This window comes from Meira miltonrushii, assembly GCF_003144205.1.
Source record: "Meira miltonrushii strain MCA 3882 unplaced genomic scaffold FA14scaffold_2, whole genome shotgun sequence".
NCBI classification, from domain to species: domain Eukaryota; kingdom Fungi; phylum Basidiomycota; class Exobasidiomycetes; order Exobasidiales; family Brachybasidiaceae; genus Meira; species Meira miltonrushii.
Window position 1 is genome coordinate 2224753 of NW_020289944.1, and position 22332 is coordinate 2247084.

The 22332-nt window shown below is 43.3% G+C and overlaps 7 protein-coding genes across 7 annotated transcripts; 4 read left to right on the plus strand and 3 right to left on the minus strand.

Annotated features, from left to right (window-relative positions):
• Positions 1-818: 818 nt before the first annotated feature.
• FA14DRAFT_189427 (uncharacterized protein) lies at positions 819-3317 on the plus strand (the record flags this gene model as incomplete). The annotated part of the gene is made up of 1 exon (XM_025501724.1): positions 819-3317. One exon carries the CDS (start codon positions 819-821, stop codon positions 3315-3317), a length of 2499 nt encoding a protein of 832 aa, XP_025355764.1.
• Positions 3318-3443: 126 nt separating this feature from the next.
• Positions 3444-4434, minus strand: FA14DRAFT_42180 (uncharacterized protein). Its single transcript, XM_025502323.1, has one exon. The coding sequence runs from the start codon at positions 4323-4325 to the stop codon at positions 3570-3572; it is 756 nt and encodes a 251-aa protein (XP_025355765.1). The 5' UTR covers positions 4326-4434; the 3' UTR covers positions 3444-3569.
• A 57-nt stretch (positions 4435-4491) lies between these two features.
• Positions 4492-7995, plus strand: FA14DRAFT_164344 (uncharacterized protein; the record flags this gene model as incomplete). The annotated part of the gene is made up of 2 exons (XM_025499880.1): positions 4492-4509; positions 5191-7995. The coding sequence occupies 2 exons, from the start codon at positions 4492-4494 to the stop codon at positions 7993-7995; spliced, it is 2823 nt and encodes a 940-aa protein (XP_025355766.1).
• A 68-nt stretch (positions 7996-8063) lies between these two features.
• FA14DRAFT_178835 (alpha/beta-hydrolase) lies at positions 8064-9429 on the minus strand (the record flags this gene model as incomplete). The annotated part of the gene is made up of 2 exons (XM_025500876.1): positions 8064-9043; positions 9105-9429. The coding sequence occupies 2 exons, from the start codon at positions 9427-9429 to the stop codon at positions 8064-8066; spliced, it is 1305 nt and encodes a 434-aa protein (XP_025355767.1).
• A 4007-nt stretch (positions 9430-13436) lies between these two features.
• Positions 13437-16951, plus strand: FA14DRAFT_42254 (putative PMA1-H+-transporting P-type ATPase). The gene has a single exon (XM_025502324.1). The coding sequence runs from the start codon at positions 13753-13755 to the stop codon at positions 16675-16677; it is 2925 nt and encodes a 974-aa protein (XP_025355768.1). The 5' UTR covers positions 13437-13752; the 3' UTR covers positions 16678-16951.
• A 670-nt stretch (positions 16952-17621) lies between these two features.
• FA14DRAFT_115445 (uncharacterized protein) lies at positions 17622-17930 on the plus strand (the record flags this gene model as incomplete). Its single annotated transcript, XM_025496108.1, has 1 exon — positions 17622-17930. A coding segment is annotated over one exon (309 nt), but the record flags the coding sequence as incomplete, so codon positions are not given.
• Positions 17931-19088: 1158 nt separating this feature from the next.
• On the minus strand, positions 19089-21669 carry FA14DRAFT_160600 (MFS general substrate transporter). Its single transcript, XM_025498748.1, has one exon. It carries the CDS (start codon positions 21306-21308, stop codon positions 19194-19196), a length of 2115 nt encoding a protein of 704 aa, XP_025355770.1. The 5' UTR covers positions 21309-21669; the 3' UTR covers positions 19089-19193.
• Positions 21670-22332: the final 663 nt, after the last annotated feature.

The following is a 22332-nucleotide window of genomic DNA, read 5'->3' on the forward strand; positions in this document are numbered from 1 at the left end:
TTAGCTTGGGAAATCCTTTCTCATTAAATTGAAAACATGAAAGGCAAAAGTATACTCTATGTCATTTTTTAAGTGTTATTTTTTATTTTTATTGATTGTCATTATGCTTTTTACGGATTTATATTCATATGAACGTCATTTCTTTCGGGGAAGGACATGAATTTTCAAAGCACAATATGACAGCGAGATTATCTTTTCATGCTGTTAACGTTGTATTCAGGATTGTCTGAAATTGTCAATAATAAAGAATATCATTTCATTTATATAAATTCAAAATCAATACAAAAAACTTTTGTCAAATCAGGTTTCAGGCCAACAAAGAGTATGAAGGAGATTATAATTCACACAGAGAAAATCATGCTCGCCATCAATTGTCTCTATGAAATTTGGTAGTATTTTAGTCCAATTTAATGATTCCCAATGCGATGTCTATCTCCGTGAGATGATAAGAAAGGAGGATGAGTACGTAAGCAACCATAATCCATTTACGCGTTCGCCTTTTGCTTAACGCCCTCTTGCAACGATAAGTCTACGTTTCAGCTCCGTTTGGGCGTGTGACAAGCCTGCAACTGTAACACCCACTCTTAGCGGTCCGTGCTATGCAGTCAGATAAGAAACAAAAAAAGTGAAAGTGTCCCGGCCCAATGCTATTGCTATCATCACCTGTCAATGATAAATGATCATCTAGCGGAAGTGATCGATAGCATGAATGTCTATTCTTTCGATGATTTCAGGAAATGGAACCAATACGAAATGTATAGGGCAAATTATTGTACAGAAATCAAATATGCATAGTTAATCAGCATCCATCGGAAAAAATGACATCCATATCACCACCCAAAAGCAAGAGTAAAAGTCGATCATCGGCAACGACTGATGACAACGATGAACAGTACAATAGAACGACACCCAAAGAGAAGTCCTTACGTGTCAATGCTCTCAAGGCCGAACATGATAAAATACGCAATGATCGAGCGCATACATTGAACAGCAAATTACCATCTTCCACCGAAAAGAGCAAACTTCAACGACATACAAACACCGACTCACTCCCATCAGCAGGTCAGAGTGCATCATGTGGTCAATGTTTAACACCAAATACAATCTTCTACTGTGCGCTCTGTCTTTCGGAACGTATAATCTCCCATCATACAAATGTACGCAGAGTGGATGAAATGCGACAAAAGGGAAAAAGAGAGGCATCAAGTCTGCTAGGAATAGAGTCGGTCGATGATCACCTGGAAAATATCGGCGTAGAGAAGGAGAGGGGACCATCTGCACGAGCAAGCATCGCTCCTCCGGATCCATTCGAGCAAACGTCAGAACACCTCGAAAATCCGTCATGGCAAGATATCGATCGCAAAAGGATGCTCAGAGCGAATCGGTATCATCTAGCAAGGTTGATGGACGAAGCAAAGGCGAGAAGCAGTCTACTGCGAGAAGACACCCGAAAGAGAAGAGAGAAGCTGGCAACCCGAGAGTCAGAACTTGCGAAGCGTAGAGAAATGTTGGACAAAGCCAATCGATACAAAGATGATCCATCTGCCACAGACGAGCAGAAAGGTATAACGATTCCTGGCATTGAGCTACTGCGTGCAGACGTACAAAATCTCATGAGAGAGAACAATCGACTCGGACAAAGGCTTGCTGGGACGAGATCTGTTCTGGCTCAAGAAGCATATACTGTATTCAGAGTGCAGCCGCCGGCAGGTACGATGGCAAGTGCAAGAGCTGCACAAGGAAAGTCAGGGCCTACCTCTAGATCGGGTCGCAGTAAGGAACGCTACATTCCAGGTGCTTTTGTCTTTGATCAACAGTCTACCAAACGTGTGGAACAAGTAAAAGCGAAAGGTCCAACAAAGGATAACAATGCCACCCCAATCAATCCGAACGACTGGACAATCTTAGGGTTGGTAATGCCGCTGTCTTCGGATGTTAAAAGATTTGATCGACACAAAATCAACGGTGCAATAACGTACACTGTTCAGCTTCTGGAACTGGTCACTTTCTACCTTGGAATCTCTCTACCATTCTTGATATCGCATTCATCTGGCACGTTATTCATCAAGCCTAATGCTCTTTGGGGATCTGGAACAAGGCAATCTTTGTATCTGTCTTCCTCATCGTATACGACGCTGTCTGCAACGGAATCCCATACAGGTCAATCGGGTTTTGGCTCGATGGGAGCATCGATGATTAGCAATTTAGGAGCATCAACAATGTCAACTTTAGAATCATTTGTGCAATTACCAAGCGGTAAGAATCTACCCTGGTCGAAGAATGCACCGACTACTGATTCTGCAGACATGCCAGTCCCAAGAAAGGAAGGCGTCGATGAAAAGACAGCAGCTGCAACGAAACAATTTTGTACGGCATTGACGATGCTGACTTATGATGTTGCTTATTTGGCTCATCAAGAGGGAGTTCAAGTTGATATTGTCAACGCTGCTGGCAGTATTTTACGTCTTCTTCACAGAACGGTCAATAGTCCAAAAGCAGGTTGGAAAGCACATGCGACGCTCAATAAAGAGCATCGTCTTGATGATCTCACATTTACCGAATTAGACTTTCCTCAATTGGCTCAAGTCATTGAAGCTGGTGGCACACACTCTCGAATAAAACAAGGAGCGTCCAAGTCCACTTCCACCTATACAAAAGGAAGAGAAAGCCAAAAGAGTGCTGCATCAAAGACTGCAACCTCTTCGAATACGAAAGAAATAATTGACGGAAGCTATATCGATGCTAGACAGGCAGCCCAGTCTATTTTGGATGTACGCAAAGCTGAAGCGAACGAGAAGAAAAAGGCGGTTGAAATAGCGAAAGTCGGACATGCGCCACCAGTAACGACAAAAAGAAGTTCTTTAGCAGCAGAAAGAGCGAGCGTTCCTTCTAGATTATCTACCGATCGAAAAGCTCTACCATCAAATCGTGCAGGAACGCTCGACTTTCTTCGTTCTTCTGCTTTACCAACGCAACCAGGTCATGCAGCAGGTGCAGGAAGAGAATCGAAAAGTAGTGGCTCTAATACAAGCAAATCAGACGAAAAAAAGACGTCCGGCAGAGTTTCAACTTCCTCGAAGACTTCGAAAAATGCCGAGTTGAAATCTGGAACGGTTGTGCAAAAGGTACCCACGCCCACATCACAAACCGGTGATACAAAGTCATCCACAGCTGCAACATCAGGAGGAAAGGTGCTGTTTAATGGGAAAGAGGTAAAAGGAAAAAGTACAGCAGAGTCGACGAAGCGCGGTACTACTCGTATGCCAGTCGATGGAAGAAAGCATGACGAAGATGAGGATGGTTGGGCAGTTCTTTAGGACATGCAGCGGATTGGTGATCTCTTACACTGTATTTTTAATTTTTCACATCTCTTGTATTCTATCAAACAAAGATCAGTCTTTTTAATGATTTTGTGCAGTAATATAAATTGTCTAGAGAAAATTGAGCAACCGTGTTTAGATTATGCAGAGCATGAAGTTGAATAAATGAATGGATATATAAATGAATGATTTGTGTGCTTTGGATGATGAACGGAAACTTGAGATCGAAGAATGCTTTTTTCGGAAAGATCAGAGCGTAAGAGCGATAGCGGCAAAGAGAGAAGCTGCTGTGAAAGCAACAACAGCTTGTTGACCGACGTTAGCAAAAGATGCAGATGAATTGGGTTTGGAAGCTGCATGTGTTTCACTTGTGGAACCAGTTTGACCAGATTGTGTTCCTGATCCTGATCCTGCTCCGGTTGAAGCGGGTGAGCCAGAGGTTGTGCTAGATGAAGAGGAAGAGGAGGTGGAAGAAGAGTTACCAGTGCCAGCTGCGACGGGATCCAAAGCCTTGAATGGAATGTTTGTTTTCGTTCCATTTGATGGTTTAACCAAAATGATATCCGTGTAACTTTCAACCGATTGATTAGATTGCGAGCTTGCACGTAGAGAATAATTTCCATACGTTGAGCCATTGACCCATGCAGATGGAACGATCCAAGAGAATTGTCCACATGTCTTTTGACCTTCGCTATCGCAATTTGTTGTTGTACCGGGAACGGTGGCTACGTTATATGCAAATGTTGCTCCTGCGTCTGCCATCATATCTAAAATTACATTTCCTTCTGGTGCGTCTAACCAATGTGCAGTTACATTTTGACCAGGGTACCAAGTGATATCACATTGATAGAAACCACAAGCTGGTTCGTCCAAGAATAAAGGAGTTCCTGGTTGTTGTTGTTGACGTGATTGCAAGTTCATCTCCACTGCCTTTGCTGAAGTGGAACCCAAAGTGGAAAGAGCTATTGCAATAGCCAAAGCTGCTGATGATCGCATTGTGAACATGATGATAAAGTAGGGATGGGGAGAAAGGTATACGCTCAAAAGAGGATGAGGGGGAGTAGGTGATGATGGTAGAGTGAGAGAGGCAGGATCTAATCTTTTTCAGTATTCTGATTAACACTTAAGTGATTCTATTAATAATTCCATTTTTTATGCATCTCTGACAGACATGAGGTTTGGCCGGCCTGTGTTGGTTGACTGTTTTAGTGCCAAAAAGGGTTTCTAGCCTTTTTCCTTACCTGCCGCCCTAATTATGTATTATGCCGCGAAAAGGGGACTAAACGGAGCATTTCATAAACACAGGCAAAAAGTCACCTCCCCTCTTGCTCTGCATTACGCATACATTCATATTGCTACCATGTGATCATCTTCGATTCAATTCGATAGGTCCGTTGTGTCAATGTACGGCTGTTGCGACCCGTTTACGTTCGATCTTCTCTGTAGAATATTGACGTGAAAGTCAAATGAACTCTTGCCGACGCCCACATTTCCCCCTGCCTTAAGACTGTGACGCGTGCATGAAAGGGGACAACTATGTTTGATATCTTGAACAACACCTTGGTGGCTTGATCATTTGTAAGTTTCTATTCTAGAAGACAATTCAATGCTAACGAGCTTAATTGACATCTTGACAAAGAGATGTTCATTGTGATGATTGAAGTATAGATGTACAACACCTCGCAAAGGGCGTAAGAACATTGAGTTACGCCTAGTATGCAAGATGATTACATAATCACTCTCTTCTCATTGCTAGCTTGGCAAAAGATGCATGCATACATACGCCAACAATGAGCAACTCCAACCTTCGCAATCACACCACATTCACTCAAATACATCAGGCCAATGAAGTATGACTACAGATAGCAAGGATCACGCCTTAAAAGGTGATTTGATCCAAACACCTTTACCTTCAAGATTGCCAACAGAGTTGAACTTGTCAATTGCAAAAGTCTTGGCAATTCCTATCTCGCCAGCAGCTGGACAATCGGAAAACGAAGGTGGAGAGATACCCTTGCGTAAATCATCCCTCTCTGCACAATCTCCAGGTGTTAATGGCACTTCTAGAGTACAGCATGATGATTCACCATCATTGACAACGCAATTGGCAAGCCTTTTCCCATCTGCAAACGATCTTACGCCAGAATCCATAGCCCGAAAACAAGCTCAGATACGGCAAGAATTAGCCATTCAAGAGCAGTACATTGCAACTTTGCTGGAGAAGTTGCTAAAAAGACAAGCAGCATTACGAAGGCAGGAAGGCGATGATGTTCAAGATGGGGATTTTGAGGAGAGTTCAATTTCTCACTTATCATCACATGATTTAGATCAAAAAGTTCAAACGCTTTTCCAGCAACTTTCAGTCATTCGTGAAAAGGCACATAAAAGTGAAGAGATTGTCAGGGACATAACGAGAGATATACGCATGCTCGATACATGCAAGCGAAATGTGGTGAACAGTATGACCGCTTTGAAACGATTACAGATGCTTGTCAATGCGGTTTCACAATTGGAAAGGTTAACGAAAGCAAGTCGATTCCGAGAAGCATCATCATCTCTATCCGCTGTAAAGTCTCTGCAATCTTCTTTCAAAGGCTTTGCAGGTGTAGAAAGGGTTGCAAGCATTCAACGTGAAGTGTCTGCATTACAGAAAGAATTAGGAGACAAAGCAAGGGCAGAGATTGAATCTCATTTCACGAACGATGCAAATCGACCACTTCGAACCACATCTGTACCTGATGCCGCACTTGTTATTGATGCATTAGGAGCTGAAGCAAAGCAATCTCTCATCGACTTTTATACCACTTATCAATTACGAGAATACAGAAGGATCTTTCGTGCCACTGATGAGGCCGGGCAATTGGATAATGTCGCCAGACGATTTGCGTGGTTCAGACGGATCCTCAAGACGTACGATGAAGAACATTCCGCTGTGTTTGAGGAGGGGCCAATCAAAAAGTGGAATGTGGCAGGAGAGCTCTTACGCAAATTCACAGAGATTACCAGACAGGACATTCGCAGTGTCCTAATACGTACACAAGGAAAGTTGCAAGTGCCTGTCTTGTTGGAAGCTTTGAGTGCTTCACTGGAATTCGAGAGATCCATGTCGCAAAGATTTGGCATGCCATTCGCACAGCTTTCCGCTGGATCAAATGCTGCAGAATCGTCTGTTCCTTCAACCCCGATCAAACCTTCTCCAAGCAGCCAGACCACCTTGTCTTCCGCCTTTGATCCGTATCTCAACCTATTTGTTGAGGCACAAGATCGTACTTTGAGCGAAATGATACAGACATTTAAGCGTCAAGGAACGCGGGCATCACTGGACGAATCATCAAATGAACATGGTCGAGATGGCGCACATACCGTGTTGCCATCGAGTACGGAATTGTTCTACTTCTACGGCTCTGTCTTAGAACAGTGCGGTAGACTCAGCACACGAGAACCTTTCCGTGATCTTTGCGGTGTATACAAGAAACACCTTCAAGGCTATGCAGAAGAAGTGTTGAAACCGCTCTTACAACGAACTGATTTTGTCCGTCGTAGCGCTGATGTGAGAGCGAGCATTTCTGATCTGCAACGGATTTGCATGGTGATCAATACGGCTGATTATTGTGCAACAACGTCGAAACAACTGGAAGAGAAGCTCAAAGAGAAGATTGATGCAGAATTCCGAGATTCAGTTGACTTTGAGCCAGAAAGGGATGTGTATCTGTCAGTTGTCTCAAATGGTGTTCAAGCTCTTACACGAGAATTGGAAACCTCAGTGGAAGCAGCATATCAACAGATGTTACGAGCATCTTGGAACAATCTAGATCAAACGGACATCAAATCAGCGTATGTGGACGAATTTGCAGGATCGCTAGAGCATGTTGCTGTTGTGGTTCGACAGGATATCCAGAGCAAACGATATGTTCGCAATTGGTGCGATAAAGTGGTCGGATTGGTTCTAGCGAGATTTATGTTTAACATTGTCAAGCTGAAACCCGTCTCTTCTTTAGCCGCACAACAATTGCTGACTGATCTAACAGAGATTCGAATGTCCCTTTTGGAACTTCCGCGTTATACATTGTCAGAAGAAGGTAGCACATCGGCTGCATCATCGTACAATCGTTACGTGTCCAAAGGTATTGGGCGAATTGAAACACTGCTCAAACTGATTGCCATCTCGGAAGATTCGCCACCTGAAGTATTGGTGGATACCTACATTGAATCTGTTGGAGATCGTTCATTCTCCAATTTCCAAAAGATTCTCGACCTAAAAGGGATTCGGAAATCAGAGCAGAATACGCTCATGGATACGTTTGTCAGTCGATCATCACAAATCGATAGTTTGGAAGATTCTTCCTTTTTGACAACGTTGGATATGGATACAACCAACGTTCCAGGAGCGATTGGCTTGGGTGGTGGAAGTATGGTCACAGGTACAGATACGCCACCGGCTTCTGCTGGAGCTGGCTTGTTCAACTTTATTGCCGGTGGTGTTGGAGATGGAGGGACGAATACACCACCTTTGGGCTCTGCACCAAGGTTCTCCAGCCCTGCCGGTCGTGGGAAAGGATCAGGCCAAGGTGATGCTGTTGGCGCAGGTGCTCAGCGAGCATTTTCGGATTTGCGAAGATTTGGATCCATGCTCGTTGGACGGAGAGAAGCAAGTTCAGACAATAAAGGTAGATAGTCTAATCATATGTATACTAGCAATAAAACGGGAAAAAGGAGTTGAAAATATGAATACAATTAGACTTATCACGTCTGCATTCCACCGGTACCAGCAGCTTTGGCAGGCTCACTTTGAGTTGCAAGTTTGATGAAATATTCTAGGGCATGGATTGGTACACCATTATGACCGCCTTTACGACTTTTGATCAATGTTAGACGATTGGCTTGACCTATTTTCGGGGAAACGGTGAGCATGGATCCCCATTCTTGTTCTTCGATTTGAATTTGCTGTGCAAGTTCTTCTTCTCTTTCCTCGGCATGCTTTTGTGATTCGGTTGAATGTTCGTTAAAGTCAACGGAGAGTGCATCATGTATACGATCAAAAAGACCACGACCATGGCTATGAGGGATGATTGAATCGTTATCGGCATGTGCGATAACAACACGTGCTTGTTGATCAGTTTCTTGTGCATCTTGAATACCCAGTTCTTTCTTCAATTGATCTTTTGGCAAGAGGTACTGTAGATCTCCATATGCTTTCTTTTCTTCCTCGTTTAGCTTGTTTATTCCTCCTCTGGTAGCAATGTACAAAGCCTTATCACTCTCGAATCGAGTGTAAAGGTATTTGTCAGCTACGGCAGAAAGTGCTTTTGAGATTCCTAGTGGCCAAAACAGCGGGACAATACCTCCGATTCGGTAAGAAGACAGCAGTTGCCGGATAGATATATACGGTGCCAGTAACAGTGTAGCGGGAGATGCATGACCTGCTTCTACCAAATCGAGCGTCAATCTTGACGCAACACCGGTTCCCAAACTTTGTCCAGACAAGAGTATCTGACCGGCCAAAGGCTCCGAAGAAGGTGAAGGAGTACAGGAGCTTTGCCTTTCGATCACCCATCTATACGTTGCACGAGCATCACGTAATAGTCCTTCTTCTGTGGGTTTACCTTGTGAATCACCAAAGCCTCGATAATCAATGGCAACAACGTTCATTCCTAGTGCAGTAAAGTGTTTGTATGCTTGTATGCGAACAGGTGCTGCTCTGTTCATCGCATTTCCATGGAAGTCTGTTAGAAGGCAAAGTCAGTCTCATCGGAACAGGAGAAAGTCATCATACGAAGTACTCACATAGCACAACCGGAGAATCACATAATGATTGATCGAATGTATGTTCATCTTGTGGTATTTTAGCATGATCTGGTACTATATGCCAACCTGCAATTCGTATTCCATCAACACTTTCTACATTAAAGTTTCTTGCTTTTCCTTTCTGGATTCCTTTTATTCTATCTGGTTTTGTAAGATCATAATGAAATGGTATATTGATCCCATGCAAGAAAACGTTGTGAGCCTGAAAGGTGGGATGTAATATCAAGGCTAAAAAGAGCGCATATAATGACAATATTCCAATCGGTATGGCCGCCAGACCTGCTAAATTGGCTGAATTTGCCATATTTAGAGATGTTTCATTGATTGTTAGGGAGAAGATGTTTAGTGGCCTTCTTTCTCGTGATCATCATTTCTTCGCACGTTGCTTAACCTTTACGCGCACAGACCCTTTCTGGCTCTCTTCCAATGACCATCAATAAACTGCTTCAAAGCTTGACTCTAATTTACAAGAATTCGTCCTTGGACGCTGTCGAGTTGATTATCAAAATTGCTAATGAAGCATTTTTGAAGATTTCTTCATCATGTTTTATTCATCAATCAAATGCTAGACGTGCTTCTTAGTAGTACAAATTTTATTCTTTATCTTATCTCTTATCAAACAAAGACGCAATTAAACAGCCACATAAAAAGCGATGCAAATCAATCAATCATGTGACATCTTATAATTTCCCCTGCCCATCTTTCGCACCCTATTGTTAAATACCGGCTTCATTACACCGAAAATGATGCCGTTCTAGGATTGTGTCATCATAGAGACTCGCTTACCATTCATAGGGGTAGTATTCGGATAAAATTAGGCTGTGATGAAAGGAATACCGAAGTAAGCCAATCATCATCATATAATTATTCTTCTCTTTACCCCGATTTAAAAAAGAATAAAAAAGTTTGGGGAAAAATGAACCTCGGCAAATCTCCGCGCAAGCTTGCGCGGCAGCAGCGGCGGCGTTTAAAGAAGAGAGAGACAGCGGCAGAAGCGCTACGCAGGGTGTAATTCATTGTTGAGCCGACTTGCCGTTGTTGTACATCGTGTGATCTAAGAAAACAACAAGAACTGCACAATCAATTCTTAAACATGTATTCAGACTCAAACATCTTTTATCCGAGTTGTCTAAAGTATCGTTCCTTACCGCAGAAGGTATTCTTTTACCCTTCGTTTGAATATCATTGGATGGTCTCGCTTATGAAAAATTTCACCCTTAACCCAAGATGAAGAAATCAAGTCATCATCATCATCAAATAATAGAAAATTGCACATTCGGATAGGAAGATATTAAGTTTTTATTAATGCTATTTTTATTTCTTTAGCACATCTTGGCATGCTCATTATTAAGCTGCCAAACGATAATGAATAGGGAGATTACCGTCTCACGTGTTCCAGACGCGTTCAAGCTTTTTGCTGGGTGTACAAGCTTCGAATCTTCTTCCGCATATGATTAAGCTGTATTCTCCAAATTAAGAAGTAAAAATGCTCCGAGCAATGTTTTACCCTGTGGATATGCCTCAATGTGCATTTCTTTCTTATAAAGAATTCTGCCACAGGATGGCGTTTTTCTGTTTGATCTACAGTGCTTCACTCTTGATGTTTTTGTCATTTCTGCAACGTAAACTGCATGCACCTGCGTTTGAGACCTGCAGCAAGTAATGCAAAATGACGATGAAAAGATTTCGAGTGACAGGTGAGAGATCGTCTTTTTTGTATTTTTATAACGGCGACTTATACGGCTCTTTTGCCTGTCATTCGTCCGAAAACGGCTGTAAATTGCCGATCCTCCTCCTCCTCTTTGAGCCCGTTGACAATACAAAGATGACCAAAACAGCAGCTTTTGAGAGCGGATCATCCCTATGTTCGATTCTAAGCGAATTCCACTTCAAATGCAGGTCAAAAGCCTTAAATCGCTTATCTCTTTTTGAAGATACTCCAAGCCTGATGCGTATGACGCCACTTTTTCATTGACCTCTTTTTTTTGTGTGCTTAGAATCGGATTTGACTCTAGGTAAACCGCATAGAACCGATTTGTTTTTGTTGAGAGCGCAGCGCGGTTTTTTGCTCGGAGGAAGGGCTGATGCTACTCTCTTTCTTCTCTCTCTTGCCGAGTATGCCGCGCACGCTTCTAAGGTGAATGTACACTACGTATCTGCTGCAAGCACAATAAATGCACAGAAGGAAAAAACTTTACAGATCAAAGTACAAGTTGTGCCTAATGGGTTTTGGTACCTATATTGAGTTAAAGCCGGTAAAGGCACTTCATCAAGAGAAGTGCGTAATCATGCAATACAAACTACCGTTTGCATTCACTCTGGCCGAATACGGACAGAAGAAAAAAATAAATAAAATAAAAACAAGTTAGGAGAGAAAATTTGAGGTGAGAAAACACGGGCCTGCAATCTGAACTATATCCGCGCATCGACTTTTCTTGGGCCGACGTCCGCCGATTAGTGAATGCATTCTAAATCTACCGGAGCAAGATGCGCGCGCAAAAGGGCAGAGAAAAAACAAAACTTCGGATTTTAAAAGAAAAAATAAAAAACAAAAATTTTGATCGTTTTTGGCTCGTGTTTGGGGTACTCGGCAAGTGCCGCACTTTACCAGGGTAACAACATCAATTGCAGCTCGATAGACTACATGCGTTATCTATAATGTCACACAATTTAACACGGCAAGCATTGTCCGATAATGAGGACATACATATTCGTGCGGTGTGTTCCCCTATAGTTGTTTCGCATCAGAAAAGAAAACACAACAGAAACGTGTGTTTAGTTTACCAAACAAAAGATATAAGCAGATTGAGATCCATTCTCTTTTAAACGAACTACCATCATCACCCCAACTACAACTTTACCCCTTTCACCTTACCCATCCCCCCGCCTTTGCTCGACCAAGTCGATTCATTACTCTCAATAGAGTATAGATTTTGGCAATCTTTGTTGTTTATAAACGCAGAGGTAAGGTGAGTAACTTTTTTTCATTTTCCGCTACGGTGCCGATTTCAGACAAAGAACGTTGCAGCTAATCTTTCTACTTTGTCTATCTTTCTTTTCTTCCTTTCGACAATTCCATCTCTCACAGCATTTCGTAGATTTGGAATTACCCATTCAACGATTTGTCAGCGCTTTAGGTCCCGTTGTTCAAGCTTTTTAAAAGTGTGAGTATTTATGTCTTGAATCGGAAAACTGTCAAAAGGTCTGCAAATCGATATGTCGGGGATCATTGGATGCAAGGGAGAGCATCTTCTTCCTGGCATCGGCAAAAAAACAGTTGATAGAATCAATCGTATTATTGGATAGCATAGGTATATGCTCTCTACAATGCTGCTTTTACCTTCTTATGGAGTTTGATCCGTTCAAATCCGCCAACTCGTTGTCTCTTACGCTGAACGTCATTGGCAATCATGGATTCTGGCTCCGCAAGATTGAAAAGGCTTCGATTGGCTGATGATCAATGGCGATCTAAGCCATTTGTTTGTCACCAATCGGGATGCAATCACTTTGGCTTGCGCGCACACAACAACAAACCAGTTCAAGAACTTTTTTGTGCCTGTGTATATCTTCCAAAGCCCTGCGTCTATTCAACCCCTCTCTCTCTATCCAATGGGGCGGCTTCCAATGTTTTCTCCTGTTTCTCATGCGCGCATTTTGTGCACGGCCCTGGGTGCTTGGTTCCAACACTGTTGGAGTACCCGCAAAAGAACGCGTTTTTTTTTCCTCACACTAGCGTACTTGTGTTCCAAATTCTACACACGCACGCAAGCATGCCTGCCAGGACACTAAAAAGCAAACGGGAAAAACGTGCAATCAAAACACTCTGGGCGCGCGCACTTTCCGAACGAAAAAAAGCAGCTATTCTTTTAGTTTGGCTTGGCCAAGTCCACTTAGCCAAGATTGGGGCCCAATCGCATCAGCTTGCAATAAGGCGTTCAATGTGCCTGATCACGCTGTTGCTCAAATGCGCACTCTTCTCTTCGGACCCAAATTAGCGTGGAAATCAGTCTCCGGGTTTTGCCTTTGTTTTGGGTAATGGGTTACGCCTTACTCGGACTTTGATACTTATGACAAGAATTCCAATCGAGGCTTTGGCGTCAAATGATGATGTAGTCTCATGTGCGCGCGCGCGCTCGTAGTCTCCGTTGTCAGAAGAACAATAACATTCACCCGAACTATTGCTCGTTGCAGAAGATTTGACAGTTCCATCCGATTCAAAAGCAACCAAAAATCTTATAACCTCTTTACTGACCCAATCATTCTTTCCTCTTTTCCTTTCTCTTGACTTTCCCATTCTATTCCATCCGGTCACATCACTTCTTCAACTTGCGCCTACGCCGCTTTTCCTTCTCCGGCTATACGCCTTCCGTCACACTCAAATTGGCTTCCAATAAACGGTCGCATTGTGCCGATTCTTTTGCCCTCATTTCTTCATTTCGCGCCCTTTCACCCCTGATCTTCCATTTTTTTCTACCTGTTGAATTTTTCTACGATTTTCAACTTTTCTCATTTAAATAGCTAGACTTCGGCCATTTTCCCCTTTGCTCTCTTCACACTTCTACTCGAGGTGCTCCTTCTTACTCTTTATCCATAACCCTTTCTATTGCAAGCATAAAACTTCGACACAATGTCTGAAGTCAACGAAAAGGCTGGCGGCGGCGCTTCCGGCGCAAACGAGGAGTACAGCGCTTTGATCGATTTCATTCGCTCTCAAAAAGGTCAAACCAGTGACGATGAAAATCAAGATGAAACCCACATCGAAAAGAGACGTAACTGGTTGATGCCATGGAAGGTAACTGAAGTTCGTGTCAACAAGTTGGGTGAAGTCGAAGAAGTTGCCGCAAAGGTTCCTTCTTCTTGGCTCGAAACCGAAATGGCCCACGGTATTTCTGAAGCTGAAGTTCAAAAACGTCGTGCAGCTTTCGGTTATAACGAATTGGAAAGTCCAAGTGAAAACTTGTTCCTCAAATTCCTCGGTTTCTTCAAAGGTCCTATTTTGTACGTCATGGAATTGGCAGTCGCTTTGGCTGGTGGTCTTCGTGATTGGATTGATTTCGGTGTTATTATCGGTATTTTGATGTTGAACGCTTTCGTCGGTTGGTACCAAGAAAAGCAAGCTGGTGATATTGTTGCTCAATTGAAAGCCGGTATTGCTTTGCGTTCTGTAGTCGTTCGTGATGGTCAAGAACATGAAATTGAAGCCCGTGAATTGGTTCCTGGTGATATCGTCGTTGTCGAAGACGGTAAGACGATCCCATGTGATGGTCGCTTGTTGGCTGATTACGAAGACAAGGATGCCTCAAAAGCAAACGCTATCCGTGAAAAGGCAGAAGCTTCAAAGAGAAACCAATCCGAAGATGACGATGAAGGTGTTGACAAAGGACCTGCAATTATTGCTTGCGATCAATCTGCCATCACTGGTGAATCTTTGGCTGTCGACAAACATATCGGTGACACTGTTTTCTACACCACTGGTTGCAAGCGCGGAAAGGCATACGTTTTGGTCACAGATATTGCCAAGCAAACCTTCGTCGGTCGTACCGCTGCTTTGGTCTTGGGTGGTGACTCAAAGGGTCACTTCCAAATTGTCATGGACACAATTGGTGCTGCTCTCTTGATTCTCGTCGTCGTTTTCATCTTGATGTTCTGGATCGCTGGTTTCTTCCGCAACACCGGTATTGCTGAACCAAGGGACAACAACTTGCTCATTTACACTTTGATCTTCCTCATTATCGGTGTCCCAGTCGGTCTTCCATGTGTCACAACTACAACCATGGCTGTCGGTGCTGCTTACTTGGCCAAACGTCAAGCAATTGTTCAAAAATTGACTGCTATTGAATCTTTGGCTGGTGTTGATATTTTATGCTCTGACAAGACTGGTACTTTGACTGCCAACAAGCTTTCCATTCACGAACCCTTCACATCCGAAGGAGTTGATGTCAACTACATGATGGCAGTTGCTGCTTTGGCTTCTTCCCACAACGTCAAATCTCTTGACCCTATCGACAAGGTTACCATCTCTACACTCAAGGATTACCCAGCTGCCATTGAAGAACTTGGTACAGGATGGACTACACACAAATTCACTCCATTCGACCCCGTCTCCAAACGTATTACCGCTGAAGTTGAGAAGGACGGAAAGCAATACACTGCCGCTAAAGGTGCTCCAAATGCAATCTTGAAATTGTGCGCTCCTGACAAGGAAACTGCTGATCAATACCGCAAGGTTGCAGGTGACTTTGCCTCCCGTGGTTTCCGTTCTCTTGGTGTTGCCATCAACGATGGTCAATGGAAATTGCTCGGTTTGTTGCCCATGTTTGACCCTCCACGTTCAGACACTGCTGCTACTATTGCTGAAGCTCAATCTCTCGGTGTTGGTGTTAAAATGCTTACTGGTGACGCCGTCGCAATTGCAAAGGAAACATGTAAGATGCTTGCTTTGGGTACCAAGGTTTACGATTCTCAACGTTTGATTGGATCTGGAGGTATGACTGGTTCAGCTATTCACGACTTTGTTGAAGCTGCTGATGGTTTCGCTGAAGTTTTCCCTGAACACAAGTACCAAGTCGTCGAAATGTTGCAACACCGTGGACACTTGACTGCCATGACTGGTGATGGTGTTAACGATGCTCCTTCCCTAAAGAAGGCTGATTGTGGTATTGCTGTTGAAGGTGCTTCCGATGCTGCTCGCTCTGCTGCTGATGTCGTTTTCTTGGATGAAGGTTTGTCAACCATTATTACATCTATCAAGGTCGCCCGTCAAATTTTCCACCGTATGAAGGCTTACATTCAATACCGTATCTCTTTGTGTATCCACTTGGAGGTCTACTTGGTTTTGTCAATCATCATCTTGAACGAAGTTATCCGTGCTGATTTGATCGTTTTCATCGCTTTGTTCGCCGATTTGGCAACCATTGCTATCGCTTACGACAACGCTCCTCACGCACGTGCCCCTGTCGAATGGCAATTGCCCAAGATTTGGGTCATTTCCACCATCTTGGGTTTGCTCTTGGCAAGTGGTACATGGATCTTGCGTGGTACTTTGTTCTTGCACAACGGTGGTGTTATCCAAAACTTCGGAAACACACAAGAAATCTTGTTCTTGGAAGTCTCTTTGACCGAAAACTGGCTCATTTTCGTTACCCGTCTTGGTGGTGGTGAATCTGATATCACTTTGCCATCTTGGCAATTGGTTGGCGCAGTCTTGGGTGTCGATGCCATCTCTACACTCTTCTGCTTGTTCGGTTGGTTGTCCGGTGCACCACACCGCAACCCAGTCACCGCTCCTCACGGTGGATGGACCGATATCGTTACCGTCGTTCGTGTTTGGGCATACTCTTTGGGTGTTACCGTTGTTATTGCCCTTGTCTACTACACATTGTCAAGATGGTCATGGCTCGACAAACTTGGACGTCGTTCAGTCGGACAAAAGAACGAATTGTTGGAAGACTTCTTCACCAACTTGCAAAGACTTACAATCGTTCACGAAAAGGATGCCGATGGAGGTGATTTGTACGCATTCCAAACTCGTTTGGATGTTGAAGAAGATTAGATAAAATCATCTTGAGCAATTTCATCAACAAAATATTCTCATCTTTTTCCGCTTTCGTCTTCTTTGCAACAAATAAACAACCCTACAACATATACACACTTTGAACATTATCAAATGCTCAAAGTCAAACCGTTTCGTCCATATTCTTATCTCACAACAAACACACATTCTCTAGTACAACATATCCTCCGCACAGAAATGCTTTTTATCTCATTTTTGATTATCATACAATGATGCGCGTATACGATTTCTTTTAATATCTCCTCTGCCTTTGTTTGCGTTTTGAATTTGAGAAGTAGAGATTGTGTGAGTGATGGAGGTGGGAAAGGATTTGAGTTTACTCGTTTCCCTTTACCCCTTTGACCTCCCGCACTCTTCTTTGTACATTAATACAATATTGGAGTTAGCGATATAATGATCGCGCGAATGTTCTGAAGTGGAGCAAGGGGTGGCACAGCCCTATCTTCCTGCCCCTTCTCAAGACGATCATCTCGATTGCTAGTAAGATTATCAGGCTTGCCCTGAAGACCATACCAAAAAAAAAGATGGGAATCATTGGATTTTTATTGAATCCGGTACGATATGTACTTGGACAAACGATGAGAGATGTTTTTGAACCGGAAGTAAGATCGAATCCGATCATCGTTCATGCGGAAGCACAATCGGATGATGTTGGTACGAGTGGAGGTGGTGTTGGACAAAAACATGATGGAACGGCTCCATTGAATAAAGGCGGAAGTGGCTATAGACCGGCAAAAGAAGCAAAACAAGGCTTTAAACCTCAATATGTGGTCCCGTTACGAAGACCAAGAAATGATATCGAAGCTCAAAGGTTGTACAATCATATTCGTACATTGTCATATTATTTGGACGCAATCCCATTTTTGGGTAGGAGACTGCCTTTCAACATCGGTGTAGACTCTATCATTGGGCTGATACCTGGTGTGGGTGATTATATCGGCTTAGTGCTATCAACGTATGCACTCGTTTTATGCATCTTGTTTGGTTTACCGATCACATTGTTGGCTATGATGGTATTCAACATCGTTCTCGATTGCTTCCTCGGTCTGATTCCACTTTTGGGTGATGCACTTGATGTTGCTTTCAAGGCAAATTTGCGTAATCTTCGATTGCTAGAAGATCACTTGATCTCAAACGATGGTAAATGTGGAGCAGGTCACTTCAACCTCATCTTCCCGCCTTCCACGGAATTCTTACCAAAGAATGGGCCACAAGAAGTGTTTGTTGCTTCTAGTGGAAATGTATCAGCATCAGGCAAGCAAACAGGTCAAGCTGTACGCAGAAAGGCTGCAAATGGAGAAGGAAGTTCGATCGCCTTACCCGATGGCACACAAAAACAGAATTGGACTTGGACAGATGGTGATGCACCAAAATTACCCGGAGGTGGTAAGATAAATTCTCAATTTAACAAAGAATCCACAACGGATTTTTGTAAAGGGACGATGGAAGGAAGAACCGAAGGTGAATCTGATCAAACTATAAACGAAAAAATTGTTGATCCAGAACAAATTTCTACTTGGTCAGTATCCGTCGTCCCAACTGAAGTATTCACCACAATGTTATTTAACCCAAATGGAGCTTCGATAGCGGAGATGTGTGCTCCGCTTTTACGATATAGCAATCGAACGAAGATGTTTGATCCTTCTTTTGATGGTCGCAATAATTTCCCGCTATGGAATCGTCATATGGATCGCCTAAAGGAAGCAACGGAAAAGATGCAGGAAAACAACGCGGATAATTGGAAGCTTTGCAAGTTTGATGAAAGCAAGGTCAAAGACAGTATACAGGATCACCTGAGAATGAGGGGTGCAGATCGAGATACATCTTCAAGACGAATGCGTGTTGCTATTACCAATACAGGTGAAATTTTGATCACTTCCTCACCTCTTTCAAAGGCAACCGAGACGGACGAAGTAAAGCAAGTTCGCATAGACCCGACCGCAATTCCCATCGATCACTTGAAAGAGTATGAGTGGTTGACTTTATGTTTCAAGACGGGATACAGAGCCATGTACGACAATGCTCGCAATCGTGTCAATGCAACTCTTGGTATGAAGGGAGATGACGAAGAAAAATCACCTTGCTTTGATGTTCTATTACAAGGACAGCTATCGAATGATCACAAGATCTTGACAGAAAGCTCGATCGCGAGTATCATTATTGTCTTAAATCCTGGAGAAGGAAGTGCTCAGGCTATCACACCTACTCTTCATACTCCAGAGGAACATAAACGGCTCCCACTTTTAGCCGGCCTTATGCGTCAAGAGCTGCTCGACAAAGGCTTACTGAAAGAATCAATCATTTCCGTTGAGGAGGCAAAGCAGCTTGTTCGATCTGGTAAAGCTAAATTATTCCTCTGTAATGCTCTTCGAGGAACAATGCCTGTAGAGTTGATAGACTAATGAAACATTTCTGATTGCTTGTGCGAATATGTGTAATATACATGTGGTATGATGACAAAGATTGTCTGTATTTTCCCCTTCCCCCATTCTCTCTCAGTCTTGATCGGTATCGGCCAACAATGGATCCGATTCTTTCAATCTTCGATCTCGATCCAACTTCAATCGTGGATCGGTAACAAAACGCAAAGAACGACCAATCTCTCCGCTACTACGACCTCTAATCATGGTCGAACCTAATTGTTCTTGAGTTCTTGTTGGATTTGTGGATTCTGTTGGACTTTCGTTTGCTTCTTCTTGATCAGATAAAAGTGTTGAAGAAGAGATACGCGAACGTGAAGGCGCACGTCGAACATTATTGCCAGAACGTAAAGATCCCATACTCTTTGTTGCTCGTCCCAATCCACGACGATGATGAGCAGTATTGGTTTGCATACTTCCACTTGCTGAACGTTGAGAACGATGCTCAGTTCCTTGTGAATGCGAGCCACTCATGCTACGGTTGTGATGATGATGGTGATGATGCAAGACATCGGGCAGCTCGCCATCCGGAATCGCCAAACCGAAGAATATTGCTGGTACGAGGATCAGAGCGGCCATTATGCAAAGCTTGTGCATGATTTGTACCCATGCTTCAATGATTGCATCTCGAGTAGCAGTGCCCATCGGATAAGATAGCGCTGCTGGCAAGCTACCAGCGATCAAATAGATTTCATCTTTATTCATGTTGGGCAACCTACTGGCCAATGCATTGGGTAAATCACTTGAATAGACCAAACCAGCCAAAGCTGATCCGATTGCAGCTCCACATTCGGTCATCAAGAGTTCAATAGCAGTCACGATGGCAACATCGGAATGTCGAACGACGCATTGAACGGCAACTTGCATTGTGATCGCAACCGATCCACCACCTATTCCTTGCAATAATTGACACATGACCAAAAGTGCAGTAGGTGATCCTACAGATCGATATCGTACCATCATTGCAACTCCTACCAAACGTACAATGATACCTACAACGAGGAGCGTCTTGTACCTCCTTGTCGCGGCCATTGCCCAGCCGACCAGAATACCGGTCAAAGTGGATGTGACGTTCTGTGTTGACGCAAAATAACCTGTTCTTGTCTGATCCCAACCCTTCAAAACTTGAATGAATGAGCTTAAAAAGGTCCAACTGAGATAGAAACTGCAGAAGTCCAAAACGCCGACGATGCAGATGCAAACGACTGACAAATTGGTCAAGAATCGATACGGCAGAATCGGATTCTTTGCAAATCCTTCCCAAATCAGGAATAAGGCAATCACCAAAGCGCTTCCCAGCAGCATCTGTTGTGGGGAAACAGTGATCGCGGCTCCTTTACCGAATTCAGACATTGGAACAAGCAACAAAGCAAATCCTACACTGAATAAGATCAAGCCGATTGCATCAACTTCGTTGCTCAATTCGTGCAATGCAGGTAAGCACCACCGACTCTTGATCGGATTGCGTGTCATCAAACCTGCCAATTTTGCTCTACGTTGTCCTACAAACAAAGTTATGAGCAGAGGAGATGCGGCCAAAGGTACCACAACTGTCCATAACAGGAACCCAAACCTCCAATCTTTGTTCGCCAAAACAGCGTTTGCCAAAGGACCTGCGACTGCAAAATTGATCAAATAGGGAAGATTGACGATTCCGATAATCAATCCGCGCCATTTAGCAGTTGTAGAATCGGCAATGATGATGGATTGTAAAACTTGTAGACCTGTTGTACCTGTTGACTGTAATCCGATTCCTCCAATCAAATGATTTAAAGAAGGAGCCTTTGCGACAAAGAGATAACCGCAAACATACAAGATCAAACTGAATGCATACGCTTCCGCTCTTCCGAAAACGTCTGAAAGTTTTGCAATCGGTGGCTTTGCGATAGCAAAGCATAATTGTTGAACGATTGCAATCGTACTGAATGAAGCCAAAGAACCGAATTCGCTACATGCGAAATTGAGATAGAGAAAGGCGGTATTTGCATCCAAAGATGTCACATAGGCTATGCAAAATATTGCTGCATAGATCAAGATGTACGACCTCCTTCTCTTTCGCCATGATGCGGCTTGCTGAGCTGTTAATGCTTCTGATGATTGTCCAGGTGATCTGCTTATATCCGAAGGAGCGAGTGACCCTCTCATGAAAGACTGAAGTCCTGCCTCGACGTCATCATTTGCGGTTGCCATAGTTAATGATTGCTTCGCAGGCAACTGTTGTGAGTCTTTTGTGTGTGAAACTCAGCACTGATTTGACACGGAATGCTAGAGATCAATAGTGCATGCTAAAAGGTCGTAAAGGAGATGTTCATCTTTTTTGTTTTGTTGTCGTACGTATGATTGATTCGTCAATAGATTATCGTTATTTCTTTGTTTTGACGCCCAAAAGGTGTGATGGCAACGATGAGCAAAATGATTGCTTTTTTCAAAGGATTTGATTTTCTTCAGCCCGAGTTAAGACGCCCAATTGATAATCATCAAATAACGCCCGGCCGTAAAAAGTAGGAAAAAAGGAGGAATTATCGTCATGCATAAAATGCTTGGACATTTGTGTATACAGATTGTGTCTGTGCAAGGGGGAAAAAGGTGGAGATCTGCTTAGGCACACACACGCACAACTAGAATAGAATAGCCGCCCTGCCCCTCGAAAAGCACGTGTAAGAAGGAAAGGCTTTTTGATCTGATCAGATAAAGAAACAGGCCACGCCATTAATCATTCTTCTTCTCTTCACACCGGCTGTGCGAGGAGACGGCTATTCGTTCATTTCTCTACGGTCATGCCTGTCCCTCGAATGCATTCAGTGTTATCTTACACAGCCTAGAATGTTTGGCACCCCTTGAGTGAGCCTGCACTTTTTCTCTACAGTTTAGGCTCAATTAGGGTAAATCGTGCTACATTTCAATATTATTAATATCATATGAAAAGCAGGTATCATCACTTAAGCAGTCAATCGAACGACCCAAGGAGATATCAATGGTGAATGTGACTTGATCGCTGGAAACTGATAGAGATTGCATTTAAGCCGTAGTCCAACCGTTAACGGTACTGCCATTATTATTAGTGATATTGATCAATTCCGCATCGTAATGCATGGATTTGAACACGTTCATCTCTGGCTTTGGTTGATTTGACATTCGTTCCATATCATTACAGAGCCAATCGTAAGGGCGGAAGAGGACAAATGCTTTGCTCTATACGACGTAGATACACGCA